General features: G+C 41.0%; 1 protein-coding gene across 1 annotated transcript; it reads left to right on the plus strand.

Annotated features, from left to right (window-relative positions):
• OGA (O-GlcNAcase) lies at positions 1–26275 on the plus strand. The gene is made up of 16 exons (XM_076338889.1): positions 1–532; positions 4287–4338; positions 5443–5540; positions 6769–6899; positions 7540–7711; positions 8764–8862; positions 9037–9321; positions 9898–10056; positions 11318–11928; positions 12324–12498; positions 16067–16152; positions 17022–17126; positions 18687–18772; positions 19763–19955; positions 23051–23210; positions 23990–26275. Exons 1-16 carry the CDS (start codon positions 346–348, stop codon positions 24124–24126), a joined length of 2736 nt encoding a protein of 911 aa, XP_076195004.1. The 5' UTR covers positions 1–345; the 3' UTR covers positions 24127–26275.
• The last annotated feature ends 412 nt before the right edge of the window (positions 26276–26687 follow it).

The raw sequence follows: 26687 nt of genomic DNA on the forward strand, positions 1-26687 counted from the left end.
CCTCTCCCCAGTCCGTTGTTCCCGCTCGAGTGGCGCGGTCCCGGCAGCGCGGCGGGGGGGGCCGTTAGGCCGTGGCGGCTCGCGTCGTTCCACCCCGCGGAGGTAGCAGCTCCCCCGGCCCCCGCGGCGGTCCCTCTGCGCGTCTCCGAGCGGGGCGGCTGCGGGCAGAGCGGTGCGGACCGGTTGGGGCCGGTTCCCCGCGCAGGCGCAGGGCCCCGTAAACAGGAAGCAGCGGCGGCCCGGAGCGGCGGAGACAAAGGGGTTGTGGAGAAGGCAAAGGAGTGACTCGGGTTGGCTCGGCTCGGCCCGGCCCAGTGAGCGGGGGTCCTGGCGGCGGGCGGCAGGATGGTGCAGAAGGAGGGGCAGGCGGCGCTGGAGGAGCCCCAAGGCAGCCCCAACCCGGCCGGAGTGCCCGGCGCTCCCTTAGAGCCGCCGGGCGCCGCCGCGGGGCCGGTCCCGGGGGGCGAGGAAACCGACACCGAGACGGAGACCGCGCTGGGCTCCCGCCGCTTCCTCTGCGGCGTCGTCGAAGGTAAGAGCTCTCGGAGGGGGTGTCCGATATTTCTGGGAGACTGGGGTCGTGTAAGGACGGGTCGGTGTTCCGGGGGGGCGGGGGCCACGACGGTATCCCCGGGAGGCTGGGGGTATTTGTGGGGGTCGGTATCCGCGGGAGACTGGGGGGGGACTGGTCCCAGCTGGCGCTGCTGTTTCCCGTCTCCTTCCCCGGCTCAGTGCGGCGCCCGGAGGAGCCCGCTCTGCGAGCAGGGTGGTGCGCGGTTCTTGGCCGGGGCTCCCTCCGCTAGAGAGGGCTGGGGGGCGGGGAGGAGCCGCGGCTCTCGGGCGGGGCTGCTGCCCCTGGGGCTTGTGCTGGAAGCTGTTGGCTAGCAGGGAGTGCCCTTTGATGGCAGCTGTTCGGCGGGGTGAGAACAGGCCTGGCACTCCCAGCGGGCCGATGATTCCTAATGGAGGCTGAGGCAGTGCCGTGGCTCCCTTGCTAGTACGCGTCTAAAGGGGGAGGTAGGAGAGAGAGAGAGAGAATTGCTACTGTGTGATTATCCCAGCTGTACATGCTCTTCCTGCGCGCCAGAGGCTCAGAGTCAGTTTCCTGGGTAGGGAATAGGCGATTCCATAGACATCTGTTCTGAAATTAATATTAAATGCTCCCTGTTCTCTAAAGTGTTGTAGCTTACCATTTTCATTGCACTGTAGAACAGTTCTCTTCGGTCTTTTGGCATAGTTGCAGCATTAACAGGTTTAAATTGTTGCAGAAGCTGCAGAATAAAGGGACTCTTTTTGCATTTCTCAGTAACTACAACATCTATCTGCATTTCTGACAGGTCAGTTAAGGTAGATAGTTGAAAGCCAGCAAGAAAAATGGTTTATTCCCATCATAATAGTTGGTTTGGAATTGTTCTAAATTCCTGTGGACTGCTATTATTTCTGTGCCCATAATGAATCTCCGGTAGGAGAACAACATGATTAACAGATGGAACGGAGAGGGAAACAGGCAGTTTATCAAAGTCAGTATCTGCATTGCTTGCAAAATGCCTTTTGTTCATATCTTAAAGAGAAAAGACCATTTGGCTTCTGCAAATGTCACTGCGTAAAGTGCACTAGGCACAGTTAATGCCTTTATTTTTTAGCACTTACTAGGGCTTAAATGCAGTCAGCATGGAGAGAGATGTCTTTACTTTGTTAATAGGCTTAATTCTGTGAAGGTAGATGCTAAATTGAAGGCTTTGGAGACAGATAACAGTGAACAGAAATACAGATTGTAACAGCATGTTTTGTCATGTTCCTGCTGATACACCTTGACCATGGATCTCCTGTTCATCCAGGTTTATATTGGAACCACTGCGTATACCATAATCGTTTTTCTTGTTATCTTAGTTACATTGTTGATTGCCTCTGCATATATTTTGATGCAGGTGTTCTTGACTGTACTGTGCATAAAACAAAGTAAGAAAATGGCCTCTGCCCAATGAAGCAGTTTAACACTAGTTAGGTGTTACCAGTCTAATGTTAATATGCGTATATGTTTAAAAAAACAACCCAAAAACAAACTGTTGTGGTGAATGAGGTAAACGGTAGTGGGTGAAAACATCTGTCTCTTTAGTGACTCGAGAATTATAGGGATAAGAGAAAAACAGGGATTAACTTCAGAAGTGTAAAATACGTAAACATAGTGCAGCAGTTAACACAGACTAGAGGTATGGTGAGATTAAAGCAATGAGATGGAGAGTTTGGATCTTTTGTAGAAAAGCTGGGGGGGGGGTGATTGGCCAAATACTGGGTGTGCACTCTAAGAATGTGAAGAGCTTATGACAGATATCAAATTCACTGTTTTGGGGAGTAATAAGATCTGAGAGAGTACTGGATGCAAAACTTTGGTGCTCTGCCTCCAGGATAAACTGGCTTTTAGTGATGGAGAGCGTGGTAACTGGGATGAGGTGTTTGGCATGATCTGTTGACTTTGTATTAACCTGACACACAGTCTTGAGGGAGTAATACAAAACCAGGTGGATTTTTAGTTGGACAGAAAGATCCAAGAGTTGTCATCAGCTGGTGACATTAGTAATCTAAGAAATGTGGTGACAGATGGAAACGTATCGCTTTGGATTAGCATGTTCTCTTCAGTCTTATTTAATTAGTCTGTTAACTGATTTTCATGTTGTTTTTTTTTTTTTATAGTAGGCCCCTGCTCTGCTTTACGCTAGTAAGTCTGAAACAGTAGTATCATAGGTAAAGCAAAAGTGTTCTGAACGAGTTATGAGATGTAGGTGGTATTCATTGGGTATCTCAGTAATTAATTCCTTTTGTGGGTGATTGAGCTTCCTCAGGGAAGCATCAGTCAGAATTAGGTAACGCTAGTGAAAATGAGAAATTTGTTCTGAGTGAAATAAACTGGGAGGTTTTCATGCCTTGCAGCTGCTCTCTTGTTTGTTCCTCTGTGTAACTGGCCTCCGTTTGTCACTTTGCAGTTTGTGAGTAGTAGTTACTCAGCTTTACCACTTCGTGGTGCCACTTAAACCAAGATCACTCTTTGAAAGACCAATTCTTAAAACTTGAGCCTGCTTTAAGCTTCTTAAGAGCATTGTTCCCTTAAAAATGTAACTGAAATACTTGTTAATATATGGAAAATGCTTCGGTTACATCAGTTTTGAGTTTTGAAAGGTCACAGGAGGGTGTTTTTGACCTCCGTGAGACCAAATATTTACAGATTTACAATGGTGAATAGCTCTGGAAATTAAGATATTGTCTACCTTTTGAACTGGTGTTCTGTGGGGACTTGTGAGCTTTGTGTATTAGGAGCATCATTCATCACTGAGTGGCCGTGCTGTTTGAAAAGAAGAGCTTATTAAATTTCAGTGTTATTTTAGTCTCTGGTCTTTGCACAGACTGCCAAGCTGTAGCTTTGTTTTGAAGTGCCCACTTGTGGTTGAACTGTTTGCACGTAGGTCTAAGTGAATTTACTTGACTAAGAGTGCATTGAGAGTGCTTTTTAAAGTATTATGTTTCTAGAATGGAAGGATTAGGTCTAAAACCAGAAGCAGTTACAATGTCCATGGAATTCCATGTCTTTGAACATATGCTATTGTAAAATCACTTCTGTAGATGCTTTTATACGATTATTCAAAGACATAGTCTTAGCTTGTAAAGATGTGGGAATTGTAAAGTAAGATATCAACTTGCAAGTTAATTTTGACAAGGAGCCTATTAAACTGAATAAAAGGAATGAAATCCTAAGCATTTTGTTGACTCGTGCTTTTTTTTCTAATTACACATCATCTACCTCACTATGTATTTATATACTCTGTGTGTGTATTTAGCATTCTGATCTGTACCAGTGGTAAAGCATTTTTGAGCTGGTAAATGTTTTCAAGTATCTTCAGTGTTCACGTTACAATCAAATCTATTTTGTAGGTGTCTAGAGTGATAACTTAATTAGGTTATGACTATTCAGTCTTATAATAATGCTGATTTGACTTGTCAAGGGCATATGCTCAGGAATACAGTTTGGATTCTGAAAATTAATTGCTTCAGTGGCCGAAATTATAAGACCTTAGATCATAAGAAATAAGTTATAATTGCATTTTAAATTCAGTTTAGGTTATTACACTCTCCTAATGCTGTCTAACTAGATTTTTTTTTTTTCCTTTCTGGTTTGGGAAGCTTTTTGATGAATGTAGCAGAAGAGGAAGAAAACGGTGGGTTGTAATATAATGTTTCATGGAGCAGGCATAATCTAACATCTAACTGGATAATTTTAATCTTGTTTCCCATAGGATTTTATGGAAGACCTTGGGTTATGGAGCAGAGGAAAGAACTTTTTAGAAGGCAAGTCATGCTTCCTCTTACTGCAGCACATTCCATCACAATATAATCATAATCTTCCACTTAAGCCTGAAAAGAATTATTGTTCTAACCTAGAGCAGCTTTTTGCCTAATATCAATATTCTTGGGGGCTCATATTCACCTTTCCATGTTGCCTAAACTAAATTTGTCAAAAATCAGTTGTGCGTAAAGTTATTGTGACTTAATAGTATAACACAATGTTCAATGAAGAAAGAAATAAATTAGATCAAGTAATCTTGATCTAATACCGGGGGTCAGGGCAACCCCCAGTATCAATACAGGCTGGGGGATGAAGGGATTGAGAGCAGCCCTGCCGAGAAGGACTTGGGGGTACTGGTGGATGAAAAGCTGGACATGAGCTGGCAACGTGCGCTCACAGCCCAGAAGGCCAAGCGTATCCTGGGCTGCATCAAAAGAAGCGTGGCCAGCAGGTCAAGGGAGGTGATTCTGCCCCTCTACTCTGCTCTGGTGAGACCCCACCTGGAGTACTGCGTCCAGCTCTGGAGCCCTCAGCATAAGAAGACACGGATCTGTTGGAGCGGGTCCAGAGGAGGGCCACGAAAATGATCAGGGGGATGGAACACCTCTCCTGTGAAGAAAGGCTGAGAGAGGTGGGGTTGTTCAGCCTAGAGAAGAGAAGGCTTCGGGGAGACCTTCTTGCAGCCAATCAGTACTTAAAGGGGGCTTATAAAAAAGATGGCGGCAAACTTTTTAGAAGGCCTGTTGCGACAGGACAAGGGGGAATATGGCTTTAAACTAAAGGGGGGTAGATATAGACTAGATATAGGAAGAAATTTTTTATGCTGAGGGTGGTGAAGCACTGGAACGGGTTGCCCAGAGAGGTGGTGGATGCCCCATCCCTGGAAACATTCAAGGTCAGGCTGGACGGGGCTCTGAGCAACCTGATCTAGTTGAAGATGTCCCTGCCCATGCAGAGGGGTTAGACTAGATGACCTTTAAAGGGCCCTTCCAACCCAAACTATTCTATGATTCTATGAAAAGAATTAGAATTAGATCAAGTAAAACATAGAATTCCTGAATTTGTAGACTATTCTCCCAATGAAGGCTTTTTTCCTATGTTTATAGACTTCAGAAGTGGGGACTAAATACATACCTGTATGCTCCAAAGGATGACTACAAGCACAGGATGTTCTGGCGAGAAATGTACTCTGTGGAGGAAGCGGGTAATTGCCTTTATTTCCCCTCTGTGTTTTCTATAAATAGACATTTGGATGAATTGGTCGTTGCTACATATGCTTCTGTGTGTTTAATCATAGTAGCCATTTCCAAAGGTGAGTGGAGACCTGTTCTTAATACCCTGCAGATGTATTTAGTGGAGCTTTGGTACAAGCATGGATTTACTTCTTTTAACTATAACTCTGCAGATGATTTCTAAAACTGCTTTTAAGGCTTTGTCTTACGAGATTTACTTTTTTCCAGGGAAAGGTTGCTCAAAATTATTCCTCTGGCTTTTGGACATCTGGGCCATATTTTGAAGTAGAAATTATTTGCTTCAGAAAAGAAAAAAGATTGATGAGCAAATAGCATGCCCTTTTATGTGATTCATTAAGTGCTTGTCTCAATGAAGAGAGTACCAGTTAGAAAAGCAGCTTCTGACTAGTCAGAACATAAAAGACCTGTTTAAGCTGGTGTGAGGCTTTTTATCCACCTCTGGCATTTATGGGATCTACAGTGTTTTATTAGCCTGTGGGGATTATCATTTTCCTTGGGTGAGGGGAAGAATGATACTTGCTTGAAATTAAATAATCCTTCTTGGAGGCCACTTTGAATCACTGCAGAAATATAATCTAAAGGATACTGCAAGATAATTGCCAATAACAACAAAGATTGTTAAATATTCTAAAAATAATTCTCTTTATTCATTGTATGGAAGATTAAATTTGACGTTTGTTTCTTAAAGCAACTACTTCTGCACAGTGATGTTAAAGCCCTTTCTCATGTGCCCCAAGCTTCAGTCATATGAATAGTACCTGAATCAGTGTCATGCAGGGTGATATTACTACATTGAATTGTCTTTTAGTATGTGTGACAAAAGTGGAAAAGGTGAGTAATAATTCTAGAACTGTTGGTGTGCATACTGTAAAAACAGACTACATCCACATTTGTCTCACAATATTGAGATAAAGAGAATTTTTAAAACCTTTAAAAATCCATTTAACATGGAAAATAACAATACAAGGACAGTTGTTATTCCTTTTGGCATAATTTCTGAGAACTCTTCCAAATAATTTGGTGCTCTTTGCTGTGTTAGTTTTAAGAAATTCCAACAATTTTTTTTTTATTATTATGGTAACAGAGGCATCTGCATTTTATAATTTACTACTTATTATGTTTGAGATTATTTTTTTTTAATTGTTGAATTCTTCTGAAATATTGCAATTTGATTTCCAGAGCAGCTAATGACTCTAATATCAGCTGCACGAGAACATGAAATAGAGTTCATCTATGCAATCTCGCCTGGACTTGACATCACTTTCTCCAATCCTAAAGAGGTATCCACATTGAAACGCAAGCTGGACCAGGTAAGTGTGACAAACTTACCACAGTTGCAGTGCTACTTAATTTGAAAACTTCAGTACCCTGCTCACTCTTGCAGCTTTTCACTAGCTTCTTTAATGTTTTCAGCACTAGCGTTGGTTTAGATGCCTCTGAACGATTCCAATGGATGCGTTCAGGTTGTATTGTAGAAGTCGCCAGTGATCATCTAGATTTTTAAAAAAAAAAAAAAGTCTCATCTTGTATCGGATTCTCAAGGCTATTTTTGGGAGCTTGTCTTCAGAGTATTTTAGGGCCTTGAAGCCAAGATGCATTTCTAAAGCAAGAACTCTTACCCACAATAAATGCCTTCAGAGGCAGACCTGACATACACATCTTCTTTGTTCTCATAATTGACTCTGGTCCTTTGTCCAAAAGCTGTTACAGAGTTAGCTTTTTTCCAGCTGTCTGTCCAGTAAGATCAGCTTTGGATTGTTAAAACTGGAAAAGATTGCACGTCTTTAGAGGTCTAATCTTGGAGAGAAGCAGAGCAGTGGATCAAAGATAGGCATTCATCGTGAATGGATACCAAAGTCTGTCTTACCTCCCCTACTTATGAAAATTCTATGGTTTGATTAAAAAAAAAAAAAAAAAAATTAAACCTTTTGCTCTTGTCTTTTGTGTTAGGTTTCCCAATTTGGCTGCAGATCTTTTGCACTGCTGTTTGATGATATCGATCACAATATGTGTGCGGCAGACAAAGAAGTTTTCAGTTCCTTTGCTCATGCTCAAGTCTCAATCACAAATGAAATTTATCAATATCTAGGAGAACCAGACACATTCCTTTTCTGTCCTACAGGTAAAATGAGATGAATCATTTAGTTCAGCCTTAAAGGAGGGGGCCTGTTACCGTACTGGTTGAAATGCTGGTTTAATATTTAATCACTGCTTTAGGGAGTATTTTGGGGTTGTTTGAAGAAATTGACTTATAAAGAAAGGCTCAAATAATTCAAATATATGCAGAGGTTTTGCCGAATCTACACATCTCTGAAAGGCTTAATGCCAAGCAAAGAAGGCAGCTTGATAGAATGGTTCAAGAAATTTGAACTGAAACTTAGGGTGAAGGAAGACTTCTGTTTGGCTTGTACCACAGTCTTTTTGCTTCTTGATCTGGCTAACTGTTAGTTTCTTAGAATTTTCTTAAAGTAGAGGTACAGCACAGACTGTGCTCACTTCTGTCATTGGTACCTGTTCTTAATAAGATTACCCACTTCTACTAGTCACTGAGTTGCTTTATTTATTTATTAAAAAATAAGATGGCTTGCACTCGGGTCCAGTCATTGCTTTTTTTAAATTGAAAGCTTCCTCTAATACCTGTAAGAGTATTGTGAGGGAGAGAGAATCACTATGTTCAGTGGTGTGGATTGTTGCAAGGAAAACTCAATTCAGTAGCAATGGTGGTATCATTGTTAATTTGTTTATCCCCTTACACTGTAGTAGTTTGGTTCTGTTGCAGACCTCCTGTTTAACTTTTAAAGAGACGTATGTTCTGGCATTAATATTTTTAGGTATTTGCACTTCATAATCAGTCTTAGGGTTTCTAGTTCTCTTGCATATTGTCTGCTGTAACCTGCCCTTCTTTTTATGGACTTTATTAATTTTTTTCCTAATTCTGACATTTGAGCAATTTTAAGTAAATTCTCTACCTTTCCTTTCTGACCTTTATGCTAAGTATCATTCATAATGTCCTTTTTATTTATACTTTAGACTTTTGGGCCTTTCTTGATTAATTTTACAGATGTTTCTCTTCTCAAATTGTGGTATTCTCTCAATGTGTTCATGGGGCAGTTGGGTATGTTGTCACACGTGTGCATCCTTCTACTCACAGTGACATTCTCTTTTCCTGTACAGAGTACTGTGGAACTTTTTGTTATCCAAATGTTGCCCAGTCGCCATATTTACGGACTGTAGGAGAAAAGCTGCTCCCTGGCATCGAGGTGTTATGGACAGGTAAAAACTGTTTGGTCTGTGGTTTGGTGGGTTTTGGTTTGGTTTTTTTTTAAATTCGCTGTTGGTGTTAGAAATGATTTCTCGCAAGTATTTAGTAAAATAAACTGTCCAACTACTTGGGTTTGAATCTTCAAGTATATGCAAAGCCCTCTGATTATCCTGTTTCCCTCTTAGGTCCAAAAGTTGTATCTAAAGACATTCCAGTAGAGTCCATCGAAGAAGTTTCTAAGATCATCAGGAGAGCACCAGTTATCTGGGATAACATTCATGCTAATGATTATGATCAAAAGAGGCTTTTTCTTGGGCCTTACAAAGGTCGGTCAACTGAGCTCATCCCTCGACTAAAGGGAGTTCTGACCAATCCAAACTGTGAATTTGAAGCCAATTATGTTGCTATTCACACGCTTGCAACCTGGTACAAGTCTAACATGAATGGAGTGAGAAAAGATGTGGTGATGAGTAAGTATGCATAACTGTTTGCCGGGATCTATGCTTAACCATATAAGTCATACTGATTTTTTTTTTTTTTTAATGATTCTAGCCTTTTCTTACCAACTTTTTCTTTTTAAGATCACCTAGCATTTTCTATCCCATAAGTAAATGGCAGCTGCCTGAAATATAACGAGCATCTAGATTGTTTTATTGACCTCCTGGGAAGTATATGTAGCACATGCTATGAGAGAATTTCATAGTCTTGAGATGTATCTGTGGTTGTATAAAAACCACTCTCAGCAAGCAATTTTAATGCCCAAATTTGACGTTAAGCATCCGTGGATTTGATGTCATTGGAATAGAAGCAGTGCAGATCAAAAGAGAAACTGAATGCCAGAATATCTAGCTTCTGTGCACTGTTTCTGTGTTGACATTGATGGTGACCATAGTTTTCCATTTTGTCTAATTAGGATGTAATGCTTTGTCCTTCTTTGTGAAATAAGGCTGTTGGAGAGTTCTTGAATGCCTTGTCTAACATGACTTTTTGTTTTTTTTATTTTAAATGAAACTCGCATGGTAACTTTTTAAAACTTGTCTCTGTAGCTGATACTGAAGACAGTACAGTTTCTATCCAGATTAAATTGGAAAATGAGGGGAGTGATGAAGATATTGAAACAGATGTTCTCTACAGCCCGCAAATGGCCCTGAAGCTGGCCTTAACGGAATGGTTGCAGGAATTTGGGGTACCTCAGCAATACAGCAGTGAGTCTGATTTGGTATTGTTCTAGGATCGGTAGAAAAATGGGGTTAAAGTTCAGTACTTGCATTTAGATTAAAACTATTTCATAGATCCTGGCAATTTGTATACTTTTCAGTTGGGAGTATTTTCTGCCTTGCTAATTGGGGAAACCTCGATAAAGAAAGAAGAATGCTTGGCATTCTGCAGCATGCCTGATCAGCAGAAGCAGCATTGACGTATGATCCTTTAGTGCTTATGATACAAAACAGGGAAGAGTCTGGATCTTGCTAGTCCCAGTTGTTACTAGGCTTCCATGGGACCTGAGAGAATAGGAAGAACAGTCTTTTTTTGAAGTGGGTGTGAGGTTATTGTAAACACTAGTTCTGCCCCAGAAGAGTCCATGTCCTTCCAGTTGTTTAAAGATGGCTTTATTTTTCTGAGTTTCTGTGTACAGAAACCAGCTGGGGTCCTTCCAGCATTGTACACCTTTCTTGTAGCAATGGGAACTTGGGATCTGAGGTAAAAATCTGTTTTTCTCAAATGTGGGTTTGAGGTGCACAGAGTGCCCTTCTCTGGTAACTGGTGGTTATCAGAAGAATGTCTTCTGTACCAGAGCAGAGTTGGGAGGAGTTATCCTCTTGAACTGCTGTAGGATTTCAGATCTTTCTCAAACTCAGCTGCGGCAAAAATGTTGGGTGAGGAGTAGTAATTAAGGTGTCATCTTTCTCCATTTTCACAGAATAGTTTAAGTTGGAAGGGACCTCTGGAGTTCTCCTAGTCTAACCACCTTGCTCAAGCAGGGTGAGTTTAGAGCAGGTTCCCCAAGACTGTGTCCAGTCTGGTTTTGAATATCTCCATTTTCCCTAGGTTAGACATTTGTATTGAAATATTTAAACATCAGTCCTTTTATTTTGAAGGATATCTCTATATCCAAGTAAAACTTTAACAAGCCTGTTGATGCAGAGGAAAAAAAGTTAACTTTGAGAGCTTTTTGTTCTGATGGCATAGTCAGAAATGCTGCTGGCAGCACATAAATATTGACTAATTTTCCTAATTTTTTCCCCATCCTATCTTTGCTTGCCAGTTATGTGGAGGGGAAACTTGCAGAAAACAAAGTCAGTAGTTAGAATTACAATGACAGAAGTGAACAGGCAAAGTACCAAAAGGAAGCTGCGCTGATTGGATGCCGTGGCAACAGAATCATCCATGATTTGCAGAAGTTGCTGATTTGAATGTTAGTTGGCAGATATTGAAAACTCTAAACTTGTTTCTTCTTATTCTCAGGTAGGCAAGTGGCCCACAGTGGTGCTAAAACTACTGTAGGGGATGTAGGGCCTCTGGTGGCACCATCCTCTTTAAATGCAGCAACTGTGGTTACCACAGTTTACCAAGAACCCATCATGAGTCAGGGGGCAGCGCTGAGCAGCGAGTCACCGGCCTTGGCAAAGGAGGAAGAGAAGAAGCAATCTGATGAGGAACCAATGGACATGGTGGTGGAAAAACAAGATGACGCAGACAAGAATGCTAATCAGATACTGACAGATATTGCCGAAGCCAAGATGGCAGAGGAGTTGAAGCCAATGGATACCGATAAGGAGAGCATAGCTGAATCGAAGTCCCCAGAGATGTCTATGCAGGAGGACTCTGGTAGTGACATTGCCCCTATGCAGACTGATGAGCAAATTAACAAAGAACAGTTTGTGCCCGGGCCAAATGAAAAGCCTCTCTACACAGTAGAACCAGTGACTTTAGAGGACTTGCAGCTTCTTGCTGACTTGTTTTACCTTCCTTATGAACATGGGCCCAAAGGTGCACAGATGCTGAGAGAATTCCAGTGGCTCAGAGCAAATAGCAGTGTTGTCAGTGTTAATTGCAAAGGAAAGGATGCTGAAAAAGTGAGTGTGAATCTTGTTTCTTTCCTTTTAAATCAAAATCCTGAGCAATGTTGTCTGTAATAGAGATTGGTGTTCCACTTTCTAGAAGCTGAAGGGTAGTGTATAACTAACGACAGGTCACAGTAACTTTCATTCCTCCAGTGGAATCTACCGTTTTAAGCCCTGTAGTGCCATGTAGCTATGAAGGCAGAGGTCTGGTGTTTGCATTTGACCAGTGATCCCCATACTGGCCTCACTTCTAACAGCCACAGAGAATACCTGTGAGTCATGTGTGGTGTGGTAGTCCATGCTGGTAAAATGAAGTAACAAATTGTATAGTTTTCCTCCATATTTAGAGTACCTCTCCTCTGTAGAAGGCTGTGTTTGATCTTGTGGATCTTTGCCTCTGTTCATAGATAGAAGAATGGCGTAACCGAGCAGCCAAGTTTGAAGAGATGTGCAGCTTGGTGATGGGGATGTTCACTCGCCTCTCCAATTGTGCCAACAGGACAATCCTTTATGACATGTACTCCTACGTCTGGGATATCAAGAGTATTATGTCAATGGTGAAATCTTTTGTGCAGTGGTTAGGTAGGTGCATTGGGAGCCATTATAATCCCAGATAGTGTATTTTTTTTTTTGTTTTTAATTAGCCCACGGGGAAAACAAAGTATTAGGCAAATGTGTTTTCTTGGACATGGGGTCTGGTTTGACCCTGTTCTAAAGGTTTTCCTGTCTCACTATTTGAAGCAATGCTTGCTGTGAATTTGCTTTAGTATTATAAGTGAAGTCCGCTGGATGCTTAAGATTGGAGACCTTGATTTTCTTCTTGGGCTAATGAAACTTGAATCTCAGCTGACACGTAAGTGTTGACTTTAACTTACTCTTGACTGAATGCACACTGGACTGTGCCATGTAACTCCTTGGATACCCTGGTGTATGATTGGAAATGACACTACGAAATGTGACCACATCAGCCATCTGCTGCTTGCTCTGTCTTGATAACATTATTGCTGTCTTCAACAGAACAATTGCAGAAGCAACCTTTCAATGGGCCTGGCCAAGAGGAAGCCGATCCTCCCAGCCCTGTGCGCATGCGAGCTTTAGCGTAAGGCTATTCTGGTGCAAAATAATTTCCTTTAAACACTTTCCAAATTGTTGATTTTTATTTTTTTTTTTTTAATTTTTATTTTTTGGTAATGGGTGGAAATTGTGGAGCTCTCTAGACAGATTTAGTCTGAGACTTAAACTGATCTTGAAAAAGTTTTTTCTTTTTTTTTTTTCTTTTTTTTAATGTGTGGCTTTTTGGTGTTTTTTGGTTTTTTTGTTGTGTTGTTTTTTTTTTTCCTGAAAGATTTTTGGGGGATCCTAAGTTGGCAGATAGCACCAGCATGGCCTGGGTAATTCTAGTGACCTCATTTCACTTTCAGGTTTCAATCCAACTGTAAGGAATATGCTGTGGACTTGCTTGACGTACACAGCAGGCAGCAAAGCTGATGGTTTCACGTCACACTTTTTGTAGCTGTCACAAACCTCACAGTGGTTAACCATTACACAACCTTGGTCTAGTCCTAGTGTTTGGATTGTCTTTAAATGATGCTCTTAAATGCTGGCAGGTTTAAGCAGGGACAGAGAAGACCTGTTAAGTCATCGAGTCAGTTCGTGCTCAACAACTTCTGTGTTTTGTGCTCATTAAATATCTGATCCCTATATGTATGGTTGATAAAGAAGAGCTTTTAAGACTGCCTTCTGCAAAGTACAGAGAAGACAACTAGCTTGGGAGGAAAACTTGGCAGCATTGTAGTATGTTAACATCTCTGCCTAATGCTGTTTAAAAGCTTTAGTTCGTGCATTTTTAAGACCAGTGTGACACAACTCCCCCAACTTTACTATTCTTGCTGTATGTTGACCTTCAGCTAGAAAGAATGCTCTCTTTTTGGTAACTTAATCTGTTTAAAACTCCAGGCCAAAGCTCTGTAAAGAGAACAGTGATTCTTGTAATATCTAAACATTGAGGGCCTAACTTAAGACTGCATTTCAGAATTATCAGACTACCTACTGATTTCAGCTGAAATTGTCTTCAGTTTTCAATGTCCCTGTAAAGTTGGGTTCAAGTCTTTAAATGCATCAAATATTTGGAATAGTTCACATTAGAAGCCAGCTCTGAAAATCGTAGCTCTGTGAACTTTGGCACTGTTCTGTTCCAGTACTCAAACTGGTATTAGATAGTTGAAAAATTAATTTTAAGAGGTTTTGACAGTTTAATACTCCTATGCTAACAGTGCTTCTGTGAGAGGGGATGCTTTTGTCTTCAGCTTGCATTTTATCACTAGTGTAAATACATATAGAGCAGAGGTCTTTGATAAAATACATCATTATATAAAGCTAAGTACGTTATGAATCCAAACAAATTAGTTTTCACAATGGTGTGCTCAATGGTCCACTGAATGTTCACTTTCTTCACCTCTCCTCCCAAGTCCAGCTAGCATTCAGTCCCTTAAATTAGTGTGGCTGTACAGTACTATGGATTACTAATGACTTCTATTGTCTTCTTCCCCATTGTGTACAGATGGGAGAATCCTCAGCACAAGTTTCTACTGCTATTGGATGGACAGCGCCAGATGTTCACAGCGCGTCGTCATTAATTAATTAAAATGGAAAGGTTTTGTCTGTGAGGCAGCTCAGATAGATTAGATGTGCAATAGGCATGAACTGAAGTCACATTTGCGCAGCGACTAAGGCATTAACTATGTTTTTCATTTATACAGCTCTTCATTCACGCAGCTCTTTACTGTAATAATTGGAAGTGCTAGTTACGTTGTAGTCTCAAAGGACAGACAGATACTGTCTTCCAAGTTACTGACTAAACCTCCTTGTGAAGGGTATCTTTTTACATGAGAATTCTAAAATGTGGGAGTAAACCAAATTCAAATTCTGATGCTTGGATCGCTTCTGAAATTGACCATACTTAGGGTAGTTTGTATTTAACATACATTCCTAAACTCTCATAAATGTCAAACTTGGCACACTTTGGGACTCTCTGACTAGCACAACATACTTGTCTGTACTGATCTGAGACTGTTACTTGAACAGGAGGTAGATTGCTGTCCACAAAAGGAAAAGAGTATTTGCGCTGCTCATCTTGTCAGAAAACTAGGCGGGTAATTGAAATCTCCATTCCAGATACCACACTTTTGTTTTTTTCTCCAGAGTTGTCGTTTATGTTATGTTAGTTGTTGAAGGCTGTGGTGCCTCGCTGGCGGAATAGTATTAAAAGTCAAACAGCTAATGGAATTTTTTTTCTAAAGCAAGCGTAAACTAAAGCTGAGCACTTTAATGGGCCTGCTGTGGCTGCTTTATCCGCAGGGACCCTGGTGCATCAGATATGCTTGAGCAGGAAAAAAATCAAGATGCTAAAAAGCAAAGCTAGTAGTATCTGTGGCCAACAGGGTGTACTAGTTAAATTGTGAGTTAATTCCAGTTAATGCTACTTTAGCTCTTTAACATGCCAGCAGCATTGTGAAGGTATGGCCTGGATTACATAAATCTGTGTAGTCTCTTGCAAGAATACTGTTTCATACAACTGTCCTGGCTGCCTGAACTGTTCCAGACTGTTTGCATATATTGCCAGTCCTAATTTTCTGACAAGATTAGAAACAATCATTACTAAAATGTGACTTCAGAAAGGTCCATTTTTTTTCAAGGGGCTGTGATAATGGCATTTGTTTGATCTAAAATTTACAATAATAGCTATTGAGCCATGTAGCTTCCAAGATGTCATCTTTTCATAGATGAAATGGATGTTTCTGCCACAAATATATAAAAAAAAAAAGAATGTACAAAATGTCTGGGAAGCTTACGTAATTGTACACGGCACCATTCTTGTGCCTTCTGGTCTGGAATGAGGTGTGTTAGCTGAATCACCTCACCTGTTCTTAGACTAGTCTGTTACAGGTAGTCAAAAACTTGGAATACTGCAATTAGTGCGCAAGCACAAAATCTTTATAAATCATACATTATTACAGCCTCCCCCCAAGCCCTGGATTATAGCTCAGTTAGAGAGCTTTTTCCACAAGTGTGTGTTAGCTTTTTGGACATGTTAGACACCCAGGAAATCCCCCTTCTCGTAACATTCTCCGCTTGGATCTGATCTCAACAGGGTGTCGTAGTCAATCTTCAGCACAGTTCTTAAGTGGAGACCAAGAACCCTGGGCCTTTAGAGGTGGTCTAGCAGGAGAGTTCCAGGTATCAATATGACTTCACAACTGAATGACATTTTCTTTGTTTTATGAGAAACCTTTTGTTGCACATCAGAGGTCTGGAAGGATTGGTCTGCCGAAGGCTTTCTGGTCCAAAGCCCATTAGCCTTACAGCTTGGTTTAAAATAATTTTCCTCCCCTTTCTACAGTAATTTCTCAAGGAGATGCTGCCTGTCCCACGCGCATGCGAAGCGCAGCGGCTTTAGTTGTACATTTCACATTGTTTCTTTGCAGGTCGCACAGCATTTTTATCTGCGCCCGCAATTGCACAATGCGCGCATGCTTGTCTGCCGATGGGAATTCCATGAGCAAAAGGGATAGTCATCCAAATTTTGGTTCCTCTCTAAATAAAGCTGTAATGCGCTTTGTTGCAAAGATTTCAATTGGCAAATATTCTTAAATCGCATCGTTTATGCCATGTTCAAATTTGTTCATGGATTTTTCAGGCGCTATACTTTTCCCCCCTCACAGGTGCTCTGCGCGCAGCAAATTGAATCAGCGCATTGCTTTTGGGATAAAGTGTCTCCTCTGGCCAGTTAACCCTCTTCAGACCAAACCTTTCCTCCTGACATTCTATGTTCTTATACAGAGACAGTGTAGATACGATTGGTAAAAAGTATTTTAAAGCAGATAAGATTAACAGACTCTTAATGTGCTGTTTCAATTGCATATTTTAAAACACCAATTGGATATTTTCTATTCAAATAAGGTCTTTGCATTTGTAAAGCATACCAACCCCACCTTCTTCTGGGGTGCCTGCAAGTAGCAAATGTTAATTTGGGAGTCTGCAGTGCACACCCAAGAGTGATGGGTTTTGTTGTTCATACAGTCATATTAAATATTTTGTTTTCACAGCGTTTGCTGCCTATTGATGGGGCAAATGACCTCTTTTTTCAACCGCCTCCATTAACACCCACTTCCAAAGTGTACACCATACGACCCTACTTTCCTAAAGATGAGGTAACTGCTTTTGACACTTGTCACTGTTGTTAGTGATGCGCTTCCTTTTGTGGCAGCACTGGTTACTGCTGAGTCCCTTCATCCCCTAATGAAACAGATGTCCCAATATCTTGCACAAGGCACAAATGCAGTCTCACAGGAAAACTGAGGTTAAGTGACTTGCCTATGGTTCAGCAACGTGCTGGGCAACAGTACAGGTATACCCACATCTTGATTCCCAGTCTTCCCCCCCCCCGCCCTTTTTAAATCTGTGAGTGCCTTCCCTGTTTCTGAAAGGCAAGTTAAAATTGTTCGCTGCTGGAAGAGGAATTTTTGCAGTGGGAACACATGCAATGGCTTAACCTTGGGGGGAGTGCGTATACCTCTTCACTCAGTAATTATTGGGGTAACTGCTGGTATTCTCAGAGCCATATGGGCAGAACGTTGATACTGTATCTCAAAACGTAGTTGTAAAATGTGATGGTATTTCAGCCATTCTTACTGGTTTAATTACAGTTGTAAACTTTTTGGTCTGGTTTTGAAAGGATTGTTGTCAAATCTGCTTCAGAGTGTTCATTACTTTGAAACCAGGAATTTTGTATTAATCTTTATTGATTAGAGGGTTCCCCCCCTTTTTTTTTTTGCTGAACAGATCTGTAGTGTAGCTTTATTCCTATTAGCTTAGCAAGAAGAATACTTGAAACTAATGTATCAACCAACAGTTAACGTTCTTTATGGATGCACTTTAAACAATGTAAGGATTACTGTAGCTTGAACCTTGCATTTGTAGCCACATTGAGATGAAGTATGTTTCCTTTGAAACATAAGTATATAGGTTGAGTTTGCAGCAGCTCAAATGAATCCTGACTTTGAAGCCAGTCAGACAGACAGGGCATGTCCTTTACCTGCTAGTTTTAGGCTCTGTCCTGTGCTGTTCTCACAGGCAGTAAAGCAGCCTTTTCCATACCTTAGTGCAGGACTGTACCTAAGCTGGTTTGTTCTTTTGTAGGCAATGGAATTGATATTTCTAAGCCACCTAAACAATTGGTGATGCAGCTAAACATGCAGTCTTAAAGGAACTCCTCCTCAGAAGAAATATTCCTTTTTATGAAAGGAGGCTGCAGACATGTCAAATGCAAAGCCTTTTTGTTGAAAAGTGTAAAGTTTCTTATTTGACGTATGACTGATACAAGTTTACTCTTTAAAGAGATGCAGCTGAAAGCGTTTTAACATGCAGAAAGTCAGAGTGTGTCTGTCCTTCACAGTGGTTAAATTGTTGCACTTGAACATTGGAGGTTTTGAAAAGGGACTTTGTAGCAAGGGTATTGATCTTCACTGAGTGTTTGGTAATTAACCCTCACGATTAATCTTGTGCTGTTACGATGTGCAGGAGGTTGACCTCCAGCCGTTGAACTTAACCACAATGTTTTTGACGGGGGGGGGGTGTACTCTTGTTCTGTGTAACTTAAATGCCTGTCAGTACTAGTTTACAGTGGAGCTGTTAATGAAATCTCTCTAAAACAAAGTTGTTAGCTTTTGAATGCAACTGATGACTTGAAATCATTTCCTCTCTCCTCTTAGGCATCTGTATATAAGATCTGTAGAGAAATGTATGCTGATGGAGCTGATCAACCCTTCCATAGTTTACCAGATTTAATTGGAGACAAGTATGTATTAGGAATGAATGACCTACAAAGGTGGTTCTGAAGGATGAATTCCTGACACTGTATTTAATTTGAATTTTTAAAAGGGGGGGGGGGAGAATGCAAAGAGCATTTGATTTTAAAAATAAAAAAAAAAATCTACCCCTTGCAGGCCTCAGGAAATTGGGGTTTTGGTTTCTTAAAGATACCATTAACAGTTATGTCTCAGTTTATTCTCTGGTCACCTGTTGTGAGCTGTTAGAAAAAAGACTTAGCTGAAACCTCTGTATTATGAAACCTGTGCATCATAGTCTCCTATTATTTCAGATTTTGTGAAAGTATATCATGAGAGTGTTCATAGTCTGTAGTTACCCTCTGGTATTTTTTTCCAACCTAGTGTAGTTCTTCAGATAACTGAAATTTTTTTGAGGACCAATCTCCCAGCCGACTGCCTTGAGTTTTTTCTGAAATACATGTTATAGATTACCTGTACCAACTTTTAAGAAGAATAAGCAATGACAAATGAGATGAAGTTAAAAAAAAAAAAGACATTAAATATGAGCTGTAAAATGAGCTACTTTGAGTATTTTTTTTTTTTTGTCTTGAGTGTTTAATTTAGATAGCCTTTGTAGAGAGGCTGCTCTGTTAGTGACAGAAAGGTAGTTAAGAAAGGATGTGTAACTGGTATCAAAAATAACCCAAAAGAGAAGATGGAAGAACAAGGAGGTAATGGCAGCAGAGAAACTGAGGGCAAAAGGCAAAGTAAATTTGTCTCTAGTGAGTCAGAAAAGCAGTGTGTATAGAATTAAATTGTGGGATCCTGAGGTGCAGATGTTGCTCATAGCTGAGTTTTGACAGCTGATCAGTCTGTTAATGCTTTGTAGGAACTAATTCTGTGACTGGAGGACTCTGTCGCTTCTTTGGATGACCCTAGAGTCTCCTCCAGAATACCTGAAGAGCATACTTGTTCAAAGTGACCTTCTTTTGACTGAATTTGGACGCTTCTTTCTGCAGGTTAGTAGGAGGTCTACTCACCCTCAGCCTGGATTACTGCTTCGTCTTAGAAGATGAGGATGGCATATGTGGCTATGCTTTGGGAACGGTTGATGTGACTCCTTTCATTAAAAAATGCAAAATGTCTTGGATCCCTTTCATGCAAGAAAAATATACTAAACCAAATAGTGACAAGGAGCTGTCTGAGGCAGAGGTTGGTATAACCCACGAGATCAGAACTGTATGCTGAACTCTTTCTTTCCAAAGCAGGTCTTGTCTTTTGCATTTTGAGCTTTCGTGTAATTCAATTTTTGTACCTTTCTGAAGTCTTTGATGGGCAGGGTATCTGACATCTCAGAAGGTGACAGTAAAATTATTCACTGGCAGTCGTATGCTGCTGTGTGTTGTAATGCACCCATGAGGTGTACTTTAGTAGTAATCAATGCGGTAAATGTCAGCCACCTTAATCTAGAGAAAATTACATTTTGAAAATAAAGGATTGCTTCTGCTCTGTTCTCCTGCAAAATGAGATATTAGTTTCCCTATGCTGCAGGTAAGGCTAACCCCTGATAGTCACATCAGTTTAAGTATGGAAAACAAATTAAAGAGCACTTGGTTTTGATGTTAAAATCTATGAGCTATTTGTGGAGTGTGACAGCTATAAATGATGCAAAACAACATCTCACCTTTAGCAAGTGCTAAAAATCAATATCTTGAATTGTTTTTGGAAGAAATTAGAAAAACGATGTCACTGAACTGTCAGAAATAGTGAAATGTTCTAGCTGATGCATTCTTGTCAAGGAAAGAAATGTGTTTAATACTAAGAGGTGCCAACCCACACCTGCAAGTGGAAGGAGGTGTGGACAAAGCTGTAGTAGAGGCAGGCCCAGAAGCACCACTTCTTAGCCTTTTTCTTTCCCTCTCAAGAGGGGAAAAAATACTTTCCAGAAAGTATTCTCCAACAAGTTGTCTGAATACAAAGGTTGGTGTCAGACTGGTGGGCCTCCTAAAATGGCGTATATGGCAGTGTGCCGTTCCTTTATTTGACTGGGACTTAGACAAAGTCTTAAGGGAGGTCATGGCTCTGAGAGCACAGGCCTTCCCACACGCAAAGCAAATCTTCCTGGAAATGGAATGAAATGTTTGTCACCCTATTGTGAAAATGGCCACTACTTACAGGCATGTTTGATGGGGGGAAAGTGAAGTACATTAAAAAAAAAAAAAGTGAAGTACATTTAAAAAAAAAAAAAAAAAAAAAAAAAAAAGCCTTGCAGCAAATATCAGTGTTCTGGGGTAGGTGTGACTAGAAGGTATCTTAATAACTCCACTACCATTATTGAAGTGGAGCTAATTCTGCAGTCTGTAGGTTTTATGACTTGATTCTTCTACATTTGCACAGTGCTGTGATTTCAACTGTATATTGAAATTCAGATTTTGAAGCAAAGCTAATGTGTATAAAGATATCGGAAACTAAACAGGGCAAAGCTGTAGTAGGTACAGTAAGGGAGGAGGGGCCTTGATTTCCAGAGAGGAAGCAGGAGGTATTTTGTGCTGATAAACTAGCTTTTCCATTGAGATGTTTAAGAACATTTTGTTGTTGGTACATTGCCCCAGGATTTCTGCTGCTCGTACAATATCTCAGAAAAAGTCTGTTTCTTGAGACTATGGGCTTGAAGGATGTTCCCAGGAGTACAGAGGAGCTCTTTGTACTTTGCTCTTGAGATAGATGCTGTGGGATTTTATCCATTTAGTGTTTTGGCAGTATAAAGGGATGTAGAGAATATTCAGTAGTTGCTCAGAAGCCATTGTCATTGAAGATCATGTAGAGAAAAGTCTTCTCACAGAACAGGATTGATTTGGTTTCCTTTACAGACTTCTTACCTCTTGATAATCTCAGTCTCCACTTTGGTTTCAAAAGCTTCCTTTCTGTGCTTTTTAGATCATTTGATTCAAATTGTTAACTTCTAATACAGTTCAGTTGTTCTCTAGTTTACTTAAATGCATCTTGAGCCCCAAACTTCATGGGATAAATAAAATGTTTTGTTTCACAGAAGAAAAATGCAGTCCTCTGACTTGTGTCATATTGTTGTGAGCTTGTCTTGCAGTTTTGTCTAGGTTCCTGTCAGGGAAGTTTATCTGGTATCTGCTTTTCCTGAGTTTAGTTATTATTGATCACAAGAGATGAATGCCTCTCTAACTGCTTCTTAGCCCCACCTGTACCCTGTTCCTTGATAACCTGTTTTAACCTCTTGTAGCACTTCTGTGGTTGGAAGAAACAGTTATTGCCTTTGCCTTGCTGTTTGAAGCCAGCATGGCTAGCTTTGAACACTTTCTATGGGGTTGTGCCTGTTACAGCTGTGATAAAGAAAAGCCCAGAGGAGCAGGCATGGTTCTGAACCTGAAGAAGGTCAACAAGTTTGAAGTAGTAATTTTGAACAGAGACTCTGCCTGCAAGAGTTTGGGAGGTGGCAGTTTATAGATTTGAGGGGATTGCATTTAAACTTGACCTGGAAAAAAAAAATGTGGGGGTTGCTAATGTTATGGTTCCTTGTGCGATGAAGTCCTGGTTTGGGTTGTTATGATAGTGACTTTCAGTTATACAAGAAATGAAGTTACACGGCTTGTTTACTCCAGCCAGTGCTCCCTAGAGGTTTTAAAATTCAGTAACCAGCAGGGGGAATGACTTGAGTATATCTCAAATTTGGCTTTGTCTGCTTCTGTGTTACCTTACTTGATTGTTCCATTCCCATGAGTTGCATGAAGTTAATGTCTGATGTCACATTCCCAAAGACCTTCCTGAGTGATTGCCATAGTCTTTAGTGATCAACAAGACTTATTTCAAGCTAGAGACAAATTTGCCTTTGTTGGGCCAAGTAGTCTAAGATAATTGCATGGACATGAGAGATGTTTCCAGGCTGCTGTGAACCAAAGAATACATGTGAAAGGTTAGGACACTTAGAGAGAAAACTGCCCGTGTAAAATGCAAAGAAAAGGAACACCCATGCACAAACTGTTAGTTATGGGTTGGCTTACGGTTTTTCTCACTTGAAGTGTGGGTCACTGAGGAGCCATGCAAGGAGTCTTGCATTCCTCCTTTGACAGTCTGAGAAGCTTCTGTAGTCTGCCTTTTTATCTGGAGTACAGAAAGCAATTCAGCAGGTAAGGAACAAAGTGACCATCGGAGGTGCGGTTGAAAAGCATGCTGATTTGGAGGTATACTCTGTGAGCAAAGCAGCCTCCCTTAATAAACATGAAAGAAAATGAAAAGCTGGATAGTGATTAAATGTCTGCTTCCCATATTCTTTTCAGAAAATAATGCTAAGCTTCCATGAAGAGCAAGAAGTATTGCCGGAATCATTTCTTGCCAACTTCCCATCATTGATAAAGATTGATATCCACAAAAAAGTGACAGATCCAAGCGTGGCCAAAAGTATGATGGCCTGCCTGCTCTCTTCTCTAAAGGCTAATGGTAAGCTTCTTGCACTCAAAATTCCTTGTTTCCTAATTACGTGTTGGTTCTAGGATGCAAGGCAAACTTGGGATGGTTATGTTAACATTACTGTATTTGCACGTCAGCCTGAGATATTCGATTCCTGCCATAGTTGCCACTCTAGATTTAGGTAAATAATTATAAAAGCTTTTGGGTAGCTAACTTCTGCTGCTGTCTTCAGTAAAAGGTAGCTTTTCACTTTAGCCATTATCCTGCAAGTTAGGAATAGGAAGAACTGAGGGAGCAATTGGGCAATGAGAGCACACATTTTTACATCTTGAACAACACACAAACGTTTATATTTCCCCTGCTGGCATTGGTAGTGATGCTTTTTCTTGTGTGTGGCAGCGTGCACTGGTGGGTAATTGCCAAAACCTTCAATATGGGGAAGTACTTGGCTGTCTGCCTTACTGCGCACCTGAGGTTCACAGTTCCTTTGCGTGATTTGGTGCCCTCTTCTAGTGCTATTTTCTGAGCCAACATCAGAGTTTCAGGATGCTTTTATGTGAAATAAAAGGTGTGCAGAGGGTTTGTTCAGACTGACAAGATGTCTGCAGAGTGCAGTCCCTTTAGGGGATGGTCAGCTATGTTGCCGTAAATCTGGTCTCTTTTGGGCACTATGCTCCATATCGAATTGGATCAGTGATTTCATTGGGTTTAAATGTTAAAATAGGTGGGAACTCTAGTAATATTTGATGTCTGTGCTTTTTACAGTTACTCTTCTCCTACAGTGTTTTGTTTCTTTCTTCCTTCTTCAGGCTCCCGTGGGGCTTTTTGTGAAGTGAGACCGGATGATAAAAGAATCCTGGAATTTTACAGCAAGCTGGGTTGTTTTGAAATTGCTAAAATGGAAGGATTTCCAAAGGATGTTGTTATCCTTGGAAGAAGCCTGTGAAGTGCTTGACAGCAAACTGTTCCAGTACCTGTAGTCCCTTAACAGCTGGGCAGGTAGTGGTGGGGATCTTCATATGGTCTAGCTGCACAAAGCCAGCAATAAGCCAGCTTGGTAGAAGGGGCTATGCGAAAATCACCCATCACACATTCAGACTGTAATTTGTTGGAAGAGGATAATGCTGCTGAAAACACTGTTTTAACAAAGAGAAACCTTGTCCTCTCCTGGTCCTGTGTGAAGTGCCAAGGAATCTTGCATGGGCTATAGCTTCTCGGAGGAATCCCTCTCAATCGGTGCTGTGATTGACGACAGTTCTCTGCATTCACGTGTCAACAGAAAAGTGGTCTCTGGCAGAAGTGTATAAAGATGCAGGGGTTTTCTCTGTCGTAGAGCAGGATGTGCAACTGGAAGTTGCAGAAATGGGAGGGATTGCTTGTGGCAATCAGCAAATTTAAAGATAAGTAGCTACAGTTCTATTTTTGACTATCTTTATGCTTGTTGATAAAGCAATGACCCGTTGTCACTTCTAATGACCATTGGTTCGAGCTTTGTGCTTTGTTAGGGACAAATGTGCAGTGGTCTGTGGCAGAAGTCACTTAATGACAAACTTGTAAATTTCAGTGTATATAAACTTAGCCGTATGCTGACTAACTTTTTGTTTACCAGTTTTTGTAACTTTTTCTTTTGAAAAGTGAAATGGTATAGGTCCAAGATGGCACTTTTGAATAACCTAAAACCACAATGGAGAACGAATCTGTCCTCAGCACTGACCTTTCTTATTGTGCCTCGTATCCAGGGCTAGAAACTGACCATCTTGGGTAAGGGGAGCGGATCCCAAATGATCCTTCCTTCAGGCGGCGGTTTGTCACTGCTTGAGGAGGTTATCATCGTCCTCCTGGGACTGAAACAGCAATTCACAGGGTGGTCTGCTGAACCTGTTAATTTTGGTAACGTTCGCATGGGATTGTGGATGAAAGACGGTGAGAGGGAGAGAGAGCTGGCCCGCAGCTGGGATTTGTCCTTGGAACAGTCACCACGTTTCAAAGCCTGTTCGTACTAGTTTGATTAAATCGGGGTCTTCAAGTCCTGCACATTTGTATCAAATAACTTTTCTATAAGAAATGCCACAATAAGCACATTTTTACACATTATTTAAATGGTTACCTACTTTTAAATGTTCCAAGAGTTTAATGTTTTTACCCAGGACTGACATGTTTGGCTATGGGATGGAATCAGCGTGGTTTGGGATCTGGTAGTGAGGTAGTCGCATCATTTATGAAATTGGTATTTCACAGAAGTCCCAGTGTCCCGATACGTAATTGGCCAATGGTATACACCTCGCAGTACCTTGCTGCTTTCACCTGCTGCCATCAGCTGTCTTTATCTTCCCTTTTAATTTTCCCGGGTTTTTTTTCAGTGGTGCGCAAAGGAAGTTCAGTTCCTTTTACAAGCCTCCAGCTACGTAGAAGAAGTTAGGCAACCTATAATGAATGGCATTAAGACTGCAGTAGTGTTGTCTGCGACCTGTAAGGAGATGCTGTGTTTGGCCTTCTGGTGCAGTCACGTGCAGGATTTTTTTTTTCCTTTGCAGAATGTGAACAATTTTTTTAATGCGGTAGCGAAGTATTTAAGTTGAAACAAGTTCATTTCATTTTTGGAGAGAGGTACGGGGTTGTGCTATGGGATTTCATGTAAGTCAGAGCTGAATGCCACTAGTTTTTATACAGCTTTGAGTGCATGTTGAGTAGCTGATACCTTGGTTTATCAGGTGGGAGAGTTTTGTTTCTTCATGGATACCAGAGTCAACTTATTTTATCTGGATGCGTAACATTACAGCATAGGATGCTTGTGGCCTTATTTCTTGGCTTTTAAGGAGTTGCCACATTTTTTCTTCCTATGACTTTGTTATTATTATAGAAGTTAATTGTATAAGCCTATGGAATGTCAGGCCAATACCATCATTCTAGGATTGTAAAGTGATATGTTGACATATCTTTCATGGTTATGAATTTTCATTAAGGTTGGAATGCCACTTTCATTAATCTGTTTTAGATCAACAGTATCTGTAGCAGAAAAAAATGACCTGTAAAACTGTATTTGAAGACCATGCGAGAAATAGAATAAAAATTGAGAAGTGACTGTAAATAAGAAATGTGTATTTTGTGTATGAGGTTCCAGAACCAGAGGTGGTTCATCGGTGTGTTACATCTGCCGTACGTGTTGGATGCCCTCGGGATCAGCTGGCAGAGAAACTTGTTTTGGGGGTGGCAGCGCATTGCGTGGTAGACACTTACATGTGCTGATGTTTTTCATAGGCGGGTATTCAGCAGCCCTTCAGAAGTACTTGCCCTAAATATTTTTGGGGTGGCAGTGACCCTTCTTGTTGGCCCTTCTGCGAGTAGCACCGGTTGAACTTCACCTGTTTTGTAAAAACCAGTTCTTTCAAAGGTGGTCTCCACTGTCTGACAAAGCCAGTGTGAGCTGTGTTGCAGCAGTGCTTGTTCGCCCTTTCTTACTCTTTTTTTTTTTTTTTTTTCTTGCCAGCTGCTGGGTTTGGAGGTTGC

The sequence above is a fragment of the Aptenodytes patagonicus genome, chromosome 5 (genome assembly GCF_965638725.1).
Source record: "Aptenodytes patagonicus chromosome 5, bAptPat1.pri.cur, whole genome shotgun sequence".
Taxonomy (NCBI): domain Eukaryota; kingdom Metazoa; phylum Chordata; class Aves; order Sphenisciformes; family Spheniscidae; genus Aptenodytes; species Aptenodytes patagonicus.